The sequence below is a fragment of the Poromitra crassiceps genome (genome assembly GCF_964638095.1).
Source record: "Poromitra crassiceps genome assembly, chromosome: 3".
In the NCBI taxonomy this organism is placed as follows: Eukaryota; Metazoa; Chordata; class Actinopteri; order Beryciformes; family Melamphaidae; genus Poromitra; species Poromitra crassiceps.
In genome coordinates this window covers 54,865,378-54,887,490 of record NC_139625.1, presented here as the reverse complement: position 1 = coordinate 54,887,490, position 22,113 = coordinate 54,865,378, and the positions used below count along the sequence as shown (strand labels likewise).

The window sequence follows — 22,113 nt, the reverse complement described above, 5'->3', positions numbered from 1 at the left end:
AATGCTTCACCTAGCACAGGGGTGTCAAAGATACGACCCGGGGGCCAGAACCGGCACACCTAAGGGTCCAATCCTGCTCACAGGATGACTTTGCAAAGTGTGAAAATTGCACTGAATCCAATTTTTCAAGCTCAGGATTTGACACCTAAAATTGATCGTACCAGGTTTTATTATTATTTCATGAGGAAGATACAATATTAAGTTTTTCTGTGTTTTCCCATGCATCAGTAAATGGTAAACTATTTTCATTACCCTTGAATACAGAGAAGAATTGCACAGTTATCATCAATTGTAATGCACAGTTACAGCCAGTAGATTTGATATGATTTGATTTGATTTGATTTGATTTGATTTGATTTGATTTGATATGATATGATAGGCCTATGGTAGTGGAGATAACCATGTGAAACCTTGTTCTTAAAATGTACCTGTAGGCCTAATTCTTTACGCTGAAATAAACGGGAACATTTGGAGGTGTTGTCGTTTAGGTTATTGTGCATTGATTGTCTTTGTCTGGCCCACTTGAGACCAAATTGGGTCCCAGTTGGCCTGTGAACTAAAATGAGTTTGACACCCCTGACCTAGCACCTTCAACAAGTCAATGTGTTGTGTCAGATGTGTATGTTGATATACGACAAACCCTTCTTGTAGATGTGGGTCGTGATGCGGCACTGCATCGGTGAGGCACAGCTCATAGTCATGGAAGCGCATTGGATTGTCTTGGTAGTGCTGGATCAGTCTGTACACGCTGGAGAAGTGCAGGTTGGGTGTCAGAGAGTAAGAAGGTTGCCCCCCATCTGTAACAGACTTAATACGACAGTGCTGGACCCTCCCATTGCGCCTGAAATACATGCAAAAGACACACAGGCAGATCCATAAAGTACATTAGCATAAAGTACATTAGAATTTACTGCCATCGTCAAGTTCAGTCCAAGTCCTGTCAAACATTATTTGTACAGCACATTTTTTTCCACCTAGAAAGAATGAATGCAACACCACAGATCACTACTGTCTCACTTTGATCATGAAGTGCGTTGCAGAAAATTCAAAATATTTAATTATGACTATAGAAGCACTATAAAACACTACAGAAAATATTTGACATCATTGTGACTTTTCTGTGTTGTACAGTAGTTTTGGTGGCTGCCATTATATGCTAATTCAATATACTGATTGGTCCTTCAATGAATTATATCCCCTGCCAAAAAAAGAAAGAAAGAAAGAGAGAAAGAAAGAAAGAAAGAAAAAAGCTACACAGCTTGGGTTTTCAGTTTTGGACATTAATGTTTGTGGCTTAATGTTGGGCTGGTTCTAAGCTCTGATGTAGTAATAATATTAATAATAATAACAATAATAATAATAATAATAATAATAATAATAATAATAATAATAATAATAATAATAATAATAATATTAATAATACAAATACAAATACAAATAAAACAGACAAGCAGATGAAAAGAGGCAATAAAATGAGTAGGATCAGATACATAAAAATACAATAAGATGAATGGGATTAAATGAAAGCACATATTACACATTTGTGATTATGTGCTGTATTGAAATATGTGAAATATTTTAAGACTGGATTTAAAAGAGGTCAGTGAATTTAGTCAGTGCCTCCAGGAAATGGTAATTCAACCAATCTCTGCAATATTTGCGGGGGCTTGCAATTTTTCAGAATTCCTGCAATTTCTCTGCAAAAATGGCAAAACAGGTTTCTCAACTTGCCATTTTTACCAGTTCCCGCAATTTTACTGCAAATAAAATCACATAAAACTTCACAAAGTGCCTAGCATTTTTGATTGCAATAATCACACAAAAACTTAGTTTGTCTGATTAATAGGCAAAGAGTTAATATCAAGGAGCAGGACATCATACCAGTAGGAGAGGGTGAAATCGGTGTTGACGTTATCGCTCTCTCGGACAAGGAAGGTACCGTCGGCGTCTCTTCCGCCAGACTCGGCACAAAACTCCTTGAGAAGCTGTTTGGCCATCTGCTTGCCCTCATTCATGCGCCCATGAAACCAGGGCTCTGAACGGTGGCACTCCAGGTCCTGAGAATGAGAAGAGATACACATTAAAATGGACAATGAAGGAGGAGGAAGAGGGAAGGATTAATGGAGGGACAAAGGGAGAGAGAGAGAATTGCAGGAAAAGTGGAAAAAGAAAAGTAAAGTAGAGCAAAATAAAGTAGAAGGGAAGGAGGGCAGCAAATAAGATTAGCAGAGAGAAAAACGATGGAGGGGAAGAAAGGAAGAGGGAAGAAGAGAGCGAGCGAGAGGGAAGGATGGATGAGGTTTGTGAAAGCGGGAGAGAAAATGGAATGGCACAAAAATGTATGGTAACACTTCACTGTATAATGCAGATTATTACATCTGGAAAATTACATCCAATTCAATGCCATGTTATTGATTGATTGGTTGATTGTTTGTTTGATTGATTGATTGATTGATTGATTGATTGGATGGTTGGTTGATTGGTTGATTGATTTTATTTATGGATATAGAAGACAACAGAATCCAAGGGATAACATGTAAAAGTGTGAATTCTTATTTCCAACATGGTCCCTGGTCTTATAAAAACAGGACATACAGTAACACATAACATCATATAAACAATATAGAACAATCAAGAATAAAAATAACAAGATAAGCAAACCAACACAAGTTCAAAAACCAATTCAACGCAAGGCTCACACATTACTCTAGCTTACTCAGCAAGAATTTTTTCAGAAGGGTCTTAAAATTCAGAGAATTTGCAGACTTAATTTCGTTAGGGATCTTGTTCCACTTAACTTTGATATTCTTGTCAAATACTTAGTCCTTGAATGGATTTTCCCAATGACAGAGAGGGCCATTGCTTCACTTGTCATACATTGATCCAAACGACTTGCCAGATACGTTACACAACACTTTTCCTGTAACTTAATAACATTCCATTCAACCCGAAAAACTGGGTTGGTCCCTTGCTTTGTTCCAAAAACAATCCACCATATTTTGGAATGCCCCGCTGTAAAATGATGATGGGTGCAAGGTCCGGTTATAATCTGGTTACTTTGGTTGTTACATCAGTCTGGTTAAGGACAGAAACCGTCCTCTATAGGTTACAATGTGATTCTCCCCCGCCCCTTTTTTATTTTATCTTACTCATTGGTAACTTATAGCAGAGCCGTCTAGATAGAAGAGTCCCGACATCTCCATTCACTCCAATGGACCCGTTTTTTACTCTCAGGAGTTCCAGGAAGTATGGTCCTGGATTAAGCAGCACTGTCGAGTTGCAGCAAAATGGACAGTTTGTGTTGTACTTTGAAAGGGTTTTCCCCCCCTTGAATCAAATTGTACATTATCAGCTTTATTTTAGCATGCAAAAGTAGCGCGAGACCCATTCCTGGCTGTTCATTGGCTAATGAGTCTCGCATTTTGGTCCTCCGCTGACGCCACTCTCTCTCTAGAGGACACTAACTTATGCGGTGTAGCACTAACTCTATTGCAGCGGATTGGGCGTGATCAACCCTTCCGCGGGCAACGTTGCAGACAGAGTAGGAAGGCTGATCCGTGAGCGGCTGCTTCTGGGACGCGAGTCGGGGTCTTAATTGGCCTTAATTGGGTCTACTGGGCGAGGGTGTATGATGTTGAGAGACCCGAAACACCTTACGACCCCAGTTAACATCACTGATGACGCGTCCCAGCGCATGCTGTAGTATGTATTTTAGCACATAGAATCCTGGCTCCCCTGGCCAGTGACACTTATAGTCCATGGGCCAGAGCTCAAAATTTCACTTGTCGCTACCACTCAAGGTGGCAAAACTTGCTTATGATTTTTGATAAGATACATGTCTGTAGATAATATTTTGGTATGATAGCCATTCCTGAGTGGTAGCTGTGACACAGTTACCAGCTCGTGAAGTGAACCACCCCTAAAGTCAATTGCATTTTAGATGCTGGTGCATAATGGTTTAGGCTAATGGTCAGGACATTTGTCAATCTTTTGTACTATTGTTTTTGGTCCTATTTTAAAGGGGACCTTCTTAGATTTCATTTAAGGCCAGTTGTGATTTTTTTTCTGACAAATATAGAGGTGACTTGAGCTCTTCAAATCATCAATGACACACATGTTTCCACAAATTTCACCTAAATTGTGTCATTTATTTTAGCCCTGCGGCATCAAGGAACATCAGAAACACAAAACACAAAAACTGGAATGCTCACAGCACTCGGAGGGGCGTGATTGGGATGGCTTTCCTGATCTGAACATGAGTGTTCTGTTATTGCAGTTCTGTGCTTTAGACATGGATTGGCCATAACAAACACCATGGTCAAGCATAAGGATGCTCATAGGTCTATGGTACCAGAGTATCTGATTGATTGATTGATTGATTGATTGATTGATTGATTGATTGATTGATTGATTGATTGATTGATTGATTTACTTTATGCATATAGCAGACAAAATCCAAGGGATAGACATCTAAAAGTGTGAACATTTATTTCCAACATGGTCCCTGGTCATACGGTAACACATAACATCAAATAAACCAAATAGAACAATCAACAAAAACACAAGTTAAATAACCGTTACAACGCAAGGCTCGCCTTGCACATTACTCTAGTTTACTCAGCAATAAAAAAAAATCAGGTTTTTAAAACCATTTAGAGAATATGCAGATTTAATTCCGTTCTTGGTCCACTCCTCTCCACCGGTATAGAGGAATGTACTTCTCCCAACATCTTATGCCCAGGCGGATTATGACATGATGGCATGGCATGGTCACATAAAGGCCCCCCCCTCACAGCGCACACCGGTATGCAGTATCCAGAATAACTAAGACACATTCACCTGACTCTCAACAGGATTTACAGCACAGCCACCTGAACACTCAAAAGCCAACAGCACAATAACGAGAAATAAATTCACCTGGATCTCAATACAGGGTCCAAAATTTACTTTTTTGTCCACCAGTCAAATGGCTAGTGAATGTTAAAATTTTACCAGCCACGCAATAGATTACCATTGTGGGGTTTTTGGATGGTGAGTGAAGCAAATCTACCAGCCACTTGCATATTACCAGCATTTGGCTGGTGGCTGGTGCTAATTTTGGACGCTGTCTAAATAACACAGGATTTACAGCACAGGTACATTCAATTAAAGCAAAAAGCACAATTACCCTCTAATTGTCCATAAATGTATGGAACATTTTGTCAAAATAAGGGATCATTTTGGTTCTGCCCTTCGCTAACGGGATTCTGGTGACTCGCCCAGCTGGTTGCTCGTGGACCCCTTGCGTGGGATCCTTTGGACAATATCTCTTATGAGCACATAAGCACCTTAAGCGGTTTGTAGCACGGCACCACATGGTAATATTGAATGTTGATGTTTCTGTTGTTGTTTTTTGTTTTATCTGTCCGAGCCTGTTCATGTGTTTTGTTTGTGTACTGTTAAGAAAAAATATATATATATATTGGGGGGGGGGGGGGAGCAACAGAAATAGCGGCTGTGATAGATAAAATTATTACATTCCCTCAACAAAACAAAACAAAACAAAACAAAACAAAACATAAAAGGATAATTTTGTCCTGGGCAAGAGACGTGGTGGGTTTCATTTCAGAGCTCCGGTTTGTTGGATTTAACATCAAATGTCTGTTGTTGACCCAATTGAGGTGTAATTACACCTGCATGCAACATGTTTATTGTTTATCATTTATTTCACTCTGATCAAATTGTTGAATTCAACAGCTATTTTACCAATGCTGGCATTGCGTGTGGTTACTATGGCTGAACAAACTAACCATATGCCAGATGAAGGTCGCTTGACCGAAACGTTGCATTTATTTAATAAAAGCCTTCTTTAAGTGGTAGTCAGTGTGCGGGAGTCTTCCTCTTCAACTGAACAAACTAACTAACATGCAACTCACACCATAAGCAACTTTGACCGCGGCACGGCATGGTTGTTGTTGCAACCCTTCTGAAACTGCTGATATCACAACAGTCTCAAGAATTTACACAGAATGGTGCAAAAACAACAACTTTGGTCAGCAGAAAAGTATCTCAGAATGCAACACGTCAAACCTTAAGGCGGATGTCACTTTGGTAGCCGGTTAACACTGAGCTGAAAGCTATACCTACCAGGGTGGGAATTACACGGAGGCCATGACCTCCATTGCTCCTCCTTCTGGCCCTGATGCCCTGAGGATCCCTAAGGCCACATTGGCAGTGCCCTGCTACCAGCCTGCTACTATCAGTTGCTTTAAAAACATCAGTGGTCTCAGTTTAATGTGCAAAGGATGTGTAATTGGCTCATTTTAACACACATTTCTGAAAAATCGCTCTTCACGATGTCAATAGTACTAAACTATAACTAATAGTAGTAAACAGTAGGGCAGCTTCTGTTTTGCACCTTGCACATTCATTGCAGTGGACTCCATTGTGTTTTTGAGTTGAGGTTTGCCAAAGTGAAAGGGGTTGGATACTTCAAACAGCACATACTAAAAAATACTGGACTGGCTATATTAATCGTTTAGCTGCTGCTGCTGGGGGGGGGGGGGGGGGGGGGTGGTGTTCAACCACTTTTGCGAGGCACTGTATGCATGTAACATGCTGAGCCCCCCTACCAGCAGTCTTATTATCAGAGCTCATCTTGACCAGTTACTTCGAACATTAGAAAATAACATTTGAATCTATAGGCCGAAGTATTTTATGGGAATACTAACACAATTACACTTATTGACCTAATATTAATTAGGATATGAATAGATGATTAAAAATGATGTGATCATGCTTATGTCAGCATGCATTTTCAGTTAACTTCTAAGCTGTTCTTGTTCTTGTTGAGTGCAAAGTGGGGGTTTTCCTAGGTGTGAAAAGGGCAGAGGTGTTTAGGCCCTTTTGGCAGCAGAGATAGGCAGGTTTCCTCTTGAAGCAAACAGCAGTTGTAATTAGCAGCAGTTGCCTTAAATGAAAGCTAAGAAGGTCCCCTTTAAAATAGATTGAAAAAGATTGACAAAAGATTTAAAAATGCCCTGACCATATGCCTAACCCAGGATATGCACCAGCGTCTAAAATGCAATTTACGTTAGGGGTGGTTCACTTCAGAAGCTTGTAACTGTGTCACAGCTACCACTAAGGAATGGCTATCATACCTATCATCTACAGACATGTGTCTTATAAAAAATTATAAGCAAATGTTGCCACCTTGAGTGGTACCGGAATCTGGACTGGCCCATGGACTATTAGGAATAGACTAGGTGACAACCAAGCAGGGCTGTAGTGGTGGCTAAACGCACGTAAACGGCGTTTACGTACCTTTTTCAATGCTCTGCAGCGTTTAGGCACCTTTTAAGATCGTTTACTCACATGTTTAAATCGTTTATGCACACTTATTATTGCACGAGTTTTAACACGTTCGCGTAAACTCCGTTGATGCGGAGACCACGCCAAGCACGTCACACACCAAAAGAAAAGAAAAAAGATTACACATGGGCATGGCACTGACCAGGATCTCCGCGAACCGTAGCCTATTTTTGTGGAGCGCTCCGCGGGAAAGGTACACGGCCCCGGTCACGTTGGTGCCTTTATCGAGCTGTGCTTGCCTGCCCAGACAGCGCTCCCTTCAAACAACTTACGGTACGTGCACATCTACAATGGCAAATTCGCTTTTCCGCTGTGTCGCAGCGTTTTGTGGGCGTGGAAACCAGCTTCCAGCTTGGAGCTGTAGCCTGTAGAAACGTTCTCAGGTCGAGCTACACAGGAGGGTGGGGGGAGGAAATGTGTAGGAAGAGCTGTCATTGGGTAGCTTCAACAAAAGGTCCCGCCCTAGTCCCGCCCCGCGAGCGTGAAGCCGCTCGGAGACAAGCTGCCTCTAGTCTGCGACAGTGAAACGCTGAAACGCTGGGGGCGGTTCCAGCGCGATGTTGAAATGGACCAATCAGAATCGAGAATACAGCAAGACAGCCTATCAAGATGCAGCGTCAAAGCGGCTTTTTCAGCAGGCAAGCCGCCGAGCGCTTCATGATGTGCACGTACCGTTAAAGGGATAGTTCAGTTTGTTTGAAGTGGGGTCCTATGAGGTACTCTCATACAGTCAGTGCACTGGGTAAAGCACTCTGGACGCATCGTGCACCGAGATAGGAGAACTGCACTCCAGCTGCGGCAGGCACAGAGAGCTGTCTGCTGAGTGTGATGGGGGCCAAGAGCAAAAACATACAAAACAACAGAAAGAATACATAAAGTGCTTCCATACTGCTCACCTGGCGTAATGCAAGTCTCCCACAAGCCCTGAGATGCCAAGTTGACTTGAAAAGATGTCATTTACACCCTGTTTTTAGCTGAAATCGTCACTGTAGCAAGGTTGTACCCTAGTTGTTGAACTTTCAGCTGCTAGCTCCAGTGACGATACCAACATTACATTTCATTCTTACTCAGAATTTTAACCCCTCAAATGTCAGTTTGGCAGTGGCTACTTGAGCCAAAACGCCAAAAGTGTCCTCTTGGCACTTCCAAGATTTTTTCATAATATATATATATTTGGTTTTACTATTTTTTTGCATTCACCGTGGAGTAGTGATGCGCGGACCCGCCGGGTCCCGCGGGCTGGGCCGCCCCGCAGGCGGGCTGGGTTGGCAAATTATGAAAATATCGCGGGTGCGGGCGGGGCAGGCTCAGAACATGACAAAGCAACATTATTAAATAATTTAGAGCAGTGAAACACGCAGAGTAATTAACCTTAAAGACGTGAACTCTCTCACACGTAGGTACACACAATCAGACAGACTCCTGCTGCACTCTCTATAGCACTCTCTATAGCCTACATGGAGTAAAGAAACGCTTCAATGAGGTAGCAGCCTATGTGCTATTAAAACAAACATTTTGGAATGATTATTCGCTGTAATTATTATTTGAAGTGTCCATAAAACTAATGCCACCGCAGATTTTCTGTTGTGGACTCGACTGTGATCTATTTGTCAAATTTACTGCAACGTGAGTAGGCTGTGAACAATTCAGAGCGCATGAGGTAATTAAAAGAAATCAGACAGCGAGTCTAGCCGTATCTGCAAGCCGTGTGCGCACCTGCTGCACTACTACGTTTAGTAGCCTACTACTGCTACATGGCCAATTGAGAGTGCATGAGGTAATAGAAATGGGGAAGAATAAGAACTGTTTCTGTAGCCTGCCTAGTGCCTACCTCTATACCTGCTACCTCCATTTGAAACACTGCGGTCACGCCATCCGCACTTTGGGGAAGCGTAGTTGCGCTATCTGAAGACCATGGATTAATTGAAAAGACTGACATGAAAGCAGCCGCACGCACAACTCATCCAGAGCAGTAGGCTACAACTGTTGTCGCGCAGGCAGCATGTGAGTGTCTGTGTGTGTGTGTGTGTGTGTGTGTGTGTGTGTGTGTGTGTGTGTGTGTGTGTGAGAGAGAGAGAGGGGAGAGAGACAGGGTTATTAGCTACTTTGCACACCTTGGAAGCTCTGCTGTGCTCCTCCTGAGTCCGGAGACATATTACATTAAATTGGCCGTTGCGGGCTGCTGGGTTGGGCTGGGTTCGGAATTTTCAGATATTTTAACGGGGCAGGCGGGGCGGGCTGGCTCCAATGACGGGTTGGGTTGGGGCGGGCCTTAAAAAACCCTGACCCGCGCATCACTATCATGGAGGTAAGGCCTCAAATTTGTGGTTTCTGGTGTGTTTGAGTATTTCCCCCATTTCCCTATGTTTGGCATAGAGATCCATTTACCATACATTTCATGTGCACTGCTTGGTGCCCAACGTGGGGCCAAAACCTGGAAAATGGTCAAACACAGTAGAAACCACAAATTCAAAGCCCTCACTCCAGGATGGATCCCTAACATCAGGGAATTCATGACTTTTGTGGGGAAAAGTCCCAAAAAAGTCAAAACTTTAACATGGAAACAATGGGAAAATGATGTAGTTTTCACAAATCTTCAACCAACATACTTTTTTTTTGACAATTCGAAGGCCTTTGGTCCAGGATGAAAGGATAAAAACATAATGTGAGTACATTTTATTTTTCGATTCCTGGAGGGTCAAAAATAGCCCAACATTACAATTTTGAATGGAAGTCAATGAGGACGGAATCCGTCCTAAACCAGACTGATGTTGCAAATTTGACTTTTTGGGTAACAGGAAGTGTCCCTTGTGCCGGGAGTGTCTCATTTTGCAAAACACCCAAAATGATTGACATGGGCCAATTTTGGGACACATGGAATTGCACACCTCTAATTTATCTATATACGAATTTATAGGAGGGAATCCGTCCTTTACCAGATACAAGGACGTTATTGTTGGCAGAGGGTCTGCAGCGCTCGTACTCAGTGCATTTAATTGTCAAATTTTGCTCTCAGAGTGTACCAGATTAATGTATTTTACTTTAAAATGTACAAAAGTTCTTTGAGGTTGGGGTAAACTTCAGACCGTGAAGGTGCAACCCCTGGTTGGAAAGCCTAGAATCGCCTATGGGCTGACTCCAGCTCAAGTTAAATGTTTATAAAACTAGTTTTACTTGTTCAAACCAAATGGTTCAGCTATATTTAGAATTGGGAGAGACTATAGAACATTTAACACGTTCACTGCCATTGACGAGATATCTCGGCTTACAGAATCCAACGGTTCACTGCCAATGACGAGATATCTCGGCTTAAAAAAAAAAAAAAATTTGACGGTGGGACATCGATCAAAGCCTTTTATGTCTCCTATACCAATATTGGAGGTATTGAATGTGTATAATCTATTTTACCGACCAACTAAGTGGCGACAGTGCACTCCAGACAGAGAGAAAGCCGAGCAAAAACAGCCGCGGGAGGAAGCCATTCTCAAGGAAATGGCTTGGCGAAAACGCTTTCGATTTCACACACACACACACACACACACACACACACACACACACACACACGCGCGCGCGCGCACACACACACACTCGAGTACCTTTGAGCATAAATAAGACCAGAATCGCAAAAGCTTCATCAAAGCTCTCAACCGACACCCCAAGAAACAAACGAGCCCGTTTTACAGTAATCCAGACTCGCCCGAGAGCGGCCGCGCCGCCAGCAGCAGCAGCACAGACGAGCAGCAGCAGCAGCAGCAGCACACCGAGAGCGGAGTAGCCTCAAGATTGGAAGAAGGGGATCGCGAAGGAATTTCTCTCCCGTATCTAACCCCCCCCCCCTCGCCTCTCCTCTCCTCTTCCCCGCTCCTGCGATTCCCCTCTCTTTTTTTGGGATCTGTGAGGCAACAGAAACTCGCCTGTGACAAAACACTGCAAAGCCACCAGAGACACACCTACGGACTGGAGGGAGGAGTTTGGAGACACACACACACACACACACACACACACACAATACAGTATACAGACTTGCCCAAGGGCACCCATAATCACAGGCACGTGAGGTGGTCCTAAAAATCCATTTATCTCAAAACTCTCTGAAAATCTCTGAAACCATGCTGTACTCAACGGCTAATATCTACATAACTACTAACTCTACAAACTAACTCTTTTAGACAGAGAAAGCACACATTCTATTAGTACTTTTGTGAACTTTGTGTTCACAAAGTCCAAGCAGAAAAGAATCCTCGGCTCTTGTAAAATGAGCCAGAATCCTCAAAAAAACCCTCTGGCAGAAGCTAACTACAGTATTGAAAAACGGCTGGCAGTGAATGTGTTAACTTGGACCAAAACTAAAAAAGAAACATCGAAAAAATATTTTCTTTAAACCCGCATTTTCTTACATTTTGGTCCGAGTGAAATGTTACACGATCTCTCCTGTTTCTAAATATATGTGTACCGTTTGGTTTGAACAAGTAAAAGTATTTCTATAAGCATTTTACGAAATGTCTATCGGAAAATAAATGGCGGATGAAAATCTCTGGTACAGTGCTGAAAATCTCTGGTACAGTGCTGAAGCAGGAAGTGACGTTCCACTTTGGCTCTCTATTGCCTTCAACCACTTTTTTTGCACATTGTGATCTTTTATCAAACATCATACACCACAAGTAAAGTGATCCCATGTTCATAAAGAGTCAACAAACATTCCATTTGCTGTTCTACCTTTCTGGGATCTTCATCCTCCTTCTTGGACTCTTCTGCGTAGTACAGCTTGTCATCCATGATCACACAGAGGTGCTTGTACCACCGCTGAGGAGAAATTATATTCTGATATTTAAAACATTAAAATAAATGCATTCAAATTTGGTGCAGCTCAATCCAATTTAAAGTCGCTCACCGTCTCCACTACTCTAAGCAGAAATTACACAAGATCTTCCCTACTATCTCATCACTTTGTGAAAGGTGTCAAGTGTCAGAGGGCACACTGTCTCATGCCTTTTGGTTCTGCCCCTCAATGACGGGATTCTGGGCCAGAATATCTAACTGGTACTCTAAGGCCTATGGGGTGGCGCTTAAGCCAGAGGCAGAACTCACTATCTTCGGCTGCTCGGAATCCTCTCTGAACTTTCCTACAGCCGTGCAACAGTCTCTGACACAGGGGACAATTGTTGCCAAAAAACAAATTCTGAGGGAATGGAAATCCCCCTCTTCACCCTCTTTCCAATTGTGGTTGACGGACATGATCTCTGTTATACGGATGGAAAGACTCAGGTTCCTGAGAACCAACTCACTTGGAAAATGTATAGCAATCTGGGACCCATTTTTAGTCTACCTCAACGAGATTAGGGGCGACGGGTGACTCACCCGGCTGGTTTCCCATAGACCCCCTGCGTGAGATCCCAGGTACATCGCTTACAAGAACATAAGCACCTTCGGTTGCTGGCAGCACCACTTTGTAATATTGAATGTTGATTATATTTGTGTGTGTGTGCAGGGACGTGCAGAGAACATTAGAGGGGCAGGGGCTCAAATTCCTAAAAGGGCACTACAGTCGGCGTCTGGAGGGCGGCGGCGGAAATTTCAGGCAATTTGAAGGTCAATTTAGGGGTATAACTCATTTTAAATATTCAAATTTTAACCAGATTTAGAGGAATATCTCATTTTAGGATGAGACTTGTCATGGAAAAATAACTCCACAAACTGAATAATATTAGCATATAAAAGTTGCATGCTGTTGCAATACTGTTGTGAAATCATTTAAGCATCAATATTTATTTGCTCCTTTTCTCCCTTTAGGTTGTTGTACACTAGTACAACATCCTAACAAAACTACAATATGCTAACTGCAAGTACAAGCATTGCATTACTCTGTGTCTACAGTTCAAATAAAACGGTACACATTGTTCACCATCAGCATGAATATTAGTATATTGTCTTATAATAATTAATAATTCGTTATTACTATCATTATTGTTATTATATATTCATGTGTTAATTGATTACTTAATTGGTTATTTAATTAATATAATATGAATATGAATAGTTAATGAATATAATAACAATTCATAATAGAATGTGTATATATAATATAATAATAATAATAACATATATTATATTTATGTATTTATGTATTTATGTATTTATTAATTCATTCATTCATTTAAAGCCCCATTCAGCAAGTTTTCCAAGTTTTGCTATTGGGGAAACTGCGCCCTCTGCGTGCAATAGTATCGATAACGATATCACCGTTCAAAGTCAACAAAACACAGCGCCAGAAAGCTCTATGTACATGTTGTGACATCGGGTACTCACCACGTGATGAAATAATAATCCATAGTTCCGTGAAACATCATTTTTGTAGCAAATCCAAATCGAATTACTTCCTGGTTTCCAGGAATACAATGCTGCCACTGTAGAGCGCATGCGCGCATCTTTTTTTTTTTTTTTTATTGCCACGGGACGTGGCAGACAAACTGCTTAGTCCCAGGGCTGGCCAATGGAGGGCGGTGTGGGATAAATAAAGGCGAGAGTCTCCCTATTACAAGTCAATCTACCATGTCCTATGACTAAAAATATCTTATATTACAGTAAAAAAATTCAAAAACCTTACTGATTGGGCTTTAAGTCGAACAAAAGCCAGAACAACTACCCAGGCCAGTAGCCATAAATGAGGCTCACTCAGTCATCACTGGCTACTGGCTACGGAATACATATCGATATCAGACAAAGCCGAATTACAGTTGCAGTTATTTAACTCCGTTTTTGCTACATAGACCACCATAAGATGTGATTTGCATCCCCTCCAGACCTGCCCTCCAGACCTGCCCTCAGTGCCCTGGCACCGTCTCGCTCTCAACAGTCAATGGGCAAGCCACCACGTGCGGTTTTTGGGCTGCTGCCTTCAGGGGCGGCTTAGAAAAACACTGGTCCATGTAGAGGCCTATTAGAAATGATGCATTCAAGGCCAAGAGAGCTCGGAAAATGCATTTCTCTTTGAATGCTGCCTTCAGTGACGCATGGAAAGGGCAATTTCCTTACAAAGCACCATTAGAAATGTTGCATTCATGGTCAGGAAAGGGCACTTTTTACAGACTGAAAAAAAGGCAGGGGCTCAAGCCCCCTTTGATGTCTATGTGTGCACGTGCCTGTGTGTGTGTGTGTGTGTGTGTGTGTGTGTGTGTGTGTTTGTATGATTTTTTTCCTGTGTCTGAGCCTGTTTGTCTTGTTTGTGTTCTATAAAAAATTTAAAGGTCCCATTCCGTGCAAAAGCTGTTTTTACTTGTAAATGCATATATACTGCTGTCAGCCCTCCCTGTAATGAGTGGTCACAAGCTCAGAACGGCCACAGTTGGATTTGTCCCTATCCAGCTTCCCCCTGCAGTCTCCTCCAAGCCACACCCCCAAACGCTTCGTTTGCCCAGATGGGAATTGGGACGTCACGAGCTTCCTCACGCATACTGCGCGGGTCTCTCTCACACAAGCTACCTGCACCATTTTGTCTATAGCCACAAAATTAACACTTCTAGCTGGAGCGACGCCAACTGTACGTGATCCAGCAACTGCGGAGGTGCATTCGGTAAGTCTAGGCATTTTGAGATGTCCTCTTTAGCGTAGCAACGTTAAGTTAGCGATAGCGTTAGTTGTGGACACAACCTAGCGTGCTGGTCCACAGACGCTAATCTGATTGGCCGCTGGGAGCCTGGGGCGGGCTCTCCCTCAGCGGCCAATGGGAACTGTTAGTTCTGAATATATTATAGAAACAGACCATTCTTGGGACGCAACGAGATGAGGAAGTGACAACTCCGTCACAACAAATGGGGTTGCTATATTTTCAACAAATTAATCCAGAATCATGTTTTATGGACCAGAGACACACGTTTTTAAGAGGTTACAGCTGCACAAATTGGGACCTTTAAATAAAATATTGAAAACAATTATTTTTTGCTGCAGCTCCACCTACATACATGGAGGTTCGTAGAAGGGTTCAGGAGGATAAAGTGTAATTGAAGGCAACTTACAGTTTTCTATAGCCAGGCTGGAGGCATTATGGTTTCGGGTTGTGCGTCCGTCCGTCCGTCCGTCCGTCCGTCCGTCCGTCCGTCCGTCCGATGTTCGTTAACGCGATATCTGAGCAACGCTTTGACGGAATTTCATCAAATTTCCCTCAAACTTCCACTTGGACTCAAGCATGAACTGATTAGATTTTGGTGGTCAAAGGTCAAAGTTCAAGGTCACTGTGACCTCACGACCGCTCATTTCATGCTCAACGTGATATATCAGAACGCCTTGACGGAATTTCATCAAATTTCCCTCAAACGTCCACTTGGACTCAAGGATGAACTGCTTACATTTTGGTGGTCAAAGATCAAAGTTCATGGTCACTATACACACAAACCATCATTTGAATAAGCACACAAAGCACCAACTATTATAGAGAACACACCGATAGTATAAATGAAAAACAACTCGTGGCTTTTGCTTTTACGTATGTGTGCAGGGCATAGCAGTTTGCAATATTTTTTGTCATACATGTAGTACACACGCATACACACATTTTTTTATAAACCTGTATGGTGTGTAGAAATTTGAAACATGTGACATGTAGCCTATAGCAAATTATTTATGTAAATGGTATAAGTTACTAATCAGTTATATTGAAATACTACAATGAGAGCTCTGCAGCACTATACAGTAGCTACCATAGGATAGTGGCACACTTGGTCATGGTGCTTGTGGTTTCAATAAAAGAAAAGTTGTCTAATACTAAAGTAAGGTCCAAAATGAATAAAGGACAAATACTATGAAAATGAATAAACATGAATATGAAAAAAAATCACGTTTTAACACGTTCACTGCCATTGACGAGATATCTTGTCTTAAAAAATCCAACGGTTGACTGCCAATGACGAGATATCTCGTCTTACTGTTTTTTCAGGCGTTTCCACTAGCTGGCGCCCTTGGGCAATATGTGAATGTGGATCCGACCTCTCCCGCTGCTCCGGAAGTACTCTAACAAAGATTTCTATATAAGGAAGGCGGGATCCTTTGATCGGGGTGGGTTTGTAGGTTGGATGAGACATAGAGAGAGACAGCATTATATAGCGATTTATACAGATACAGATACAGATATTTAGCAATTTATAGTCAGATTTAGAGCGAGTTGGTTAGCGTAGTTGATTTAGTTTGTAGTTGTTAGTACAGTAGTAGTGTTTAGTATAGTCTTTATAGTAGATCTTTAGTTTAGATAGTTAGTTAGCGCGTAGTTACTGCAGTTAGCTTAGCTCATTTAGCGTTAGCTCATAGTATTTACCAGCTCAGTGGCCTTGTGGTCTGAGTGTCCGCCCTGAGACTGGGAGGTCGTGAGTTTGATCCCCGGCCGGGTCATACCAAAGACTATAAAAATGGGACCCATTGCCTCCCTGCTTGGCACTCAGCATCAAAGGGTTGGAATTGGGGGGTTAAATCACCATGTGATTCCCGAGCGCGGCGCACGCTGCTGCTCACCGCTCCCCCAGGGGATGGGTCAAATGCGGAGAACAAATTTCACACATTGTGTGACAATCAGTGGGACTTTACCTTTACCTTTACCTTTATTTAGCATTAGCGTTAGCGTCAGTTCATTTTAGTATTTAGCGTTTATTCTAGTTCAGTTTGATCGAGTTGGTAGCCGGTAGATTAGCCTTATTTCAGTTCAGTTTGATCTAGTCGTAGCAGTAGTTGTTTTATTTCAGTTTAGTTGGGAGTGGGTGCGTGTTTGTGCCATGCCGGCCAAACGCAAGCGGTCTTCGGCGGCCAAACGCAAGCGATCGGCGGATCAGAGATCATTGCTCGATTTCTTTTCTGTACGAAATGAGCTTGTGCCGGAGACCGATTCCGAGGTCTCGGATGACGAACGGGGTGAGCCCATGCATGTCGCGGCTGCGGCTGCTGGGCTGACTGAGTCCGAGTCGAGTGACCTCACGTCTTCCCCAGACGCGGAGGACTCTGAAGAAGAGTGGGCCCCGTCCAGGAGCGAAGCTCCACAGAGCAGTGGTAAGACGATGTTTGAGATGACTTGTGTAACTTGTGTAAATGTAATTACTATGACTGTACAAAAGCCAGCAGTCAGTCAATTCATTTTACTGAATTTCAGACTCTGAAGATGAGCCTGTAGCCGGCTGTAGCGGTACAGCATCTGGTGCCACAGCCTCTGGTGCCAGGAAAATGGGTAAGATCACACTTCAGAATCAGGTTTATTTTCACATCACAGGTTCCAGCCAGAATTCAGTACCACATATAAAAAACACTATTTTATGGTAATTATGTATTTCTATAATTTGCAGATTGTGGCAGTGGAGCTGGAAGTGGGAAACGGCCTGCAGGTCCAGCCTGGTGTGACCTTGACTGGGAGCCAACCCACATCCCCTTCACAGCAGAACCGGGTCCTCATAGTGGTGGTGCTGCTGCTCAACCAGTGGACTTCTTCCAGCTCTTCCTGAACGATGAGCTGCTCCAGGCCATTGTAGAACAAACTAACCTGTATGCCCATCAGTGCATCAGTCAGGTCAGTGAGGCTCTGCCACATTCAAGGCGTGGGAGGTGGAAGGACACTACAGTGGCAGAAATCAAGAGCTTCTTGGGACTATACTTCCTCACTGGGATCGTCAAGAAGCCTGAACTGTCCATGTACTGGTCCACAAATGAACTGCTTGCTACCCCCCACTTCAACAGAACCATGTCTCGCAACCGCTTTCAGCTCCTAACACGATTCCTCCATTTCAGTAACAATTTTGATGTTGATGGTGCAGACAAGTTGTTCAAGGTCCGGCCAGTTTTGAACGACCTGTTAGAAAAGTTCAGAGCCATGTTCACACCAAGTCAAAACATCAGTATTGATGAGGGGATGCTCCTGTGGCGTGGGCGGTTGGCCTTCAAAGTGTACAACCCACAGAAACCCATAAAGTATGGGATAAAGTCCTACATACTCTGTGACTCCCAGACAGGTTACTGCTACAGTATGAAGCTGTACTGTGGTGAGCGGTCCTCCCTAGGCGAGACGGTGGAGTTCCTCCTCGGGGACTTGGCAGGGCAGGGTTACCACTTATACATGGACAACTACTATAACTCTGTTTTTCTGTGGCGGGGAGTAGGTGGGGGCGGGGGGCAGTGACCAACCTGCAACCATCCCCCGGGCACCATACCTGGACCCTCAAAGCAGGCTGGAGGTCAATCTAGCGGGCCATGTAATGGTCATCATACCAGCCACACCCAAAAAAGATGCCCCAACGAGGAGGTGTAGGGTTTGTGCAAGGAATGATGTTAGAAGAGAGACACGCTACATTTGTGTCAAATGTGGGGTCGCATTACACAGGGCTGGCTGCTATGAGGTGTACCACTCGCAGAAGAACTATGCTCTGGGGCACTGGCGCTGAGTAGGCATGGGTCGTAAAAAAAAAAAAAACCTGCCAGGGAGGTTTTGTTTTTGATGCTCTTTGTTTGATTGTTTGCTAGCTAGCAGGAATACATAAAAAGTACCTGCCGATTTTCATGTAACTTTGTGGATGGGTGTAACATGGGCCAAGGAAGTACCCATTACATTTTGGAGCAGTTCTGGATTCGGTGTACGAGCCCAAACCGGTTTGATCACGAACCGAAAAAACCTATAAAAAAAAAAAAACTATAAAAAAAAAAAAGCTGAGTGACCTGTGGTCTGCTCTTGTTTTGTATTTATTTTGACATTTATTTATTTTATTATTGTATTATTCCTCTATTATTGAAAACAACTATTGTTCAGATGTCTGATGTCTCACTGATGCCAAAAATAAATGGTTAAAGTGACTTTTCTGCCTGTTTGATTGAATTTCACAAAACTGCGATTATCTCAGCTTTCTGTCTCAGACGCTGAAACCATGCTGTACTCAACGGCTCATATCTACATAACTACTAACTCTACAAACTAACTCTTTTAGACAGAGAAAGCACACATTCTATTAGTACTTTTGAGATATTTTATGTTCACAAAGTCCAAGCAGAAAATAATCCTCGGCTCTTGTAAAATGAGCCAGAATCCTCAAAAAACGGCTTGGCAGAAGCTACCTACAGTAAAAAAAAAAATGGCTGGCAGTGAATGTGTTAAATGGCGTTTTGCATTTTGCTAATTATAGCATTTTCATCATCAAATCATCAGTCTTTAATTAACTGTTTTTATTAAATGGCTCATAAGCATGGAGATTTAAAAGAAAATGTGACTGTCCAACTCAATATGAAGGAGGTGCAGGTAGCAGTCAGAAAGAGTGTTTGAGGCACTCTGAAGTAATTAAATATCCTTGTAGCCAGCTACATTTGCTAGATTACAAGGATTTTTAACTACTTCAGAGGGCCTCAATGCTAATAGTAATAATAATAATACTACGTTCAATTCATATAGCACTTGTCTAAGTACTCAAAGTCGCTTTACACACACAATAAAATCATTTACAAAATAGAATAAGAACATAACAATAGTAATAACAATAAAACATAAGTAGGCCTATGTCATTTAAAATTGGAGGAGTCATGAGATGGAGGGGAGGATGTTTAACAGGTGAGAGTTTGAAGAGGTGGTGGGTCTTGACTTTAATGACTACAGCTGCTGCTAATCAGTTATCACTAGTATATTAGGTACCTCTCTAAGTTCATTTGTTGCCGAGTTATTGTGTTTGTTACCTGGCTGTGTACCTGCCTCCAAGTTTTCAGTAAAGCCTTTTTGAACTCTCAAGCTCACGTCCTGTGTGTTCTGCATTTGGGTCCTGGTCAAAACTATGACACTGCTCTACTCTGTTCCTGTTCCTGAGGTGAAAGAAGGCAGTTGTGGTGATGTGGTTGACGTGAGGTAGGAATGAGAGGGTGGGGTCGAGGATGATAGACCCTTTTCACGGGGGGCATTTTGTGTCGAAAAGGCAGGATAAACACAGGTGCAAGCAAAACACTAACGAGGGTTTCCATCTTCCATGATTGGAAGTTGGAAAGTCTAAGACAGTCTAAGAGACTGTTATGTAGGCTTTTCATTCGGTCCTTGTTGAATTGCACATCTGAAATGCCTGTGGTACAGTAGTTCAATATGGTTGCATTGCAAGTGTACACTGTGTTGGCTGCATTTACCCACTATGCTTCTGCTAGCTGGAACAAATTGCCTGAAGACCTCAGATCTGCCCCAACCTTACTTACTTTTAAAAATAGACTAAAGACTTTTATGTTTACCGTCGCTTTTAACTGCTGACAGCTACTATGCAAACCCAATGAGTCCTCTATAAGTTTTAGCTCTTTCTGCAACTGCTGCGCCTGTTGCTTATTGCACTTTTTATACTCTTTTTTTTAAGTTTTGTTGTGATGCTTTTAAATGTCCATTTTATTTCTTCTTTTCGTTTATTTTCCTGTCAACCATTTTATGTGCTTAATGAAGTTGCTTAATGCACTTTTTATACTCTTTTCTTTTTAGTTTTGTTGTGATGCTTTTAAATGTCCATTTTACTCTCTTCTTTTCTTTTCTTTTCCTGTCAACCATTTTATGTGAAGCACTTTGAATTGCCTCTGTGTATGAAATGTGCTATACAAATAAACTTGACTTGACTTGACTTGTTGCAATAGTGTTTTTTCCAACATTTATCTTGGCTAGCTAGTAGAAGATTCATTTCAAGTTCCCTGGTTTCCTGAGCCATGTCAATTTACAGCAGATAGACTGATTTAGGTTTTGCATTTTGTTTGTTGACTTCTTTGTTGTAGTTAGGATTGTGAAGTAAGCCTTGCTAAGTATACAATAATACTTTTAGTTGCCAAGTTGTAGCAATGAGCCATTAGGGCTGCCAACTTTCTAATAAAATATAGTTTTACTTTAGTCAAACCAAACGATTCAGCTATTTAGAATCAGGAGAGTCCATAGAATTATTGTTTTTAAACATTTTGGTCAAAGTGAAATGTTCTATGGTCTCTCCTCTTTCTAAATATAGCTGAATCGTTTGGTTTGAGTGACTAAGTAAAAGTATTTTTCTAGGCATCTTACAAAATGTCTATGGGAAAATAAATGGCGGATGAAATATCTTGCCTAACCGGGAAGTGGGTGTGACTTGGGCTCTCTATACACAGCGTTTGTGATAACAATTCACGTGCAGATTGGAATGATTCACATGCAGATTGGAATGATTCACATGCAGATTGGAATGATTCACATGCAGATTGGAATGATTCACATGCAGATTGGAACCACAAAGCATCACCAACTCCATGTAGTGTCAGCCAGAATCAAACTGAAGCTTCCGCCTACAGTAGAACCTTCACAATAATGGCAACATTGTCACACTTAGGCTAGAACACATAGGCTAGAACACAGACAATTTGAGGAATATCTGCTGCCTTCGAAAAGTCAATTTTAACCCGTAGTGAGTTGTTCTGTTCTGTTTTTGATTTACCCAGTAATAAATTCATAATTTTATTTTGTAGGTAAAAATGCCTAGCTTCTAGTATTTTGTCTATTTCTTGCGGGACTGATGCAGCTTCATAGGATTAAACTTTATGAATTATCCACATCTAGAGTCTAGCAGTTTGGTTGCATTATAGAATAAAAACCCAGTAAAGCCCTATAAAAAATACCTTTTTCTTTCAAATGTGCAACGTTAATAGCAGGCACTTATCGCAGATTATGTATTTTTAGCTTGTCGTTATCAGACTCTGATGTCATGATAGTTTGCTGAGTGCTATATTGCTAGTTGAATGCTCCTATATTTTCTTCCATGCGAGAAGTGGAGCTGTGTTTTT

General features: G+C 42.1%; 1 protein-coding gene across 1 annotated transcript in view; it reads right to left on the bottom strand.

Moving 5' to 3' along the window:
* LOC310773160 (1-phosphatidylinositol 4,5-bisphosphate phosphodiesterase gamma-2-like) overlaps window positions 1–8,150 on the bottom strand; it is a gene marked incomplete at its 3' end in the record, with an annotated part of 88,753 nt that extends 80,603 nt beyond the window's left edge. The window contains exons 1-3 of the mRNA XM_083633070.1: window positions 8,023–8,150; window positions 1,882–2,057; window positions 641–841 (exon numbers count right to left, since the gene is read on the bottom strand). Coding sequence (XP_083489196.1) covers window positions 641–841; window positions 1,882–2,015 — 335 coding nt within the window. The 5' untranslated portion in view covers window positions 2,016–2,057; window positions 8,023–8,150. The remainder of the gene's footprint in view (window positions 1–640; window positions 842–1,881; window positions 2,058–8,022) is intronic.
* Between the last annotated feature and the right edge of the window lie 13,963 nt (window positions 8,151–22,113).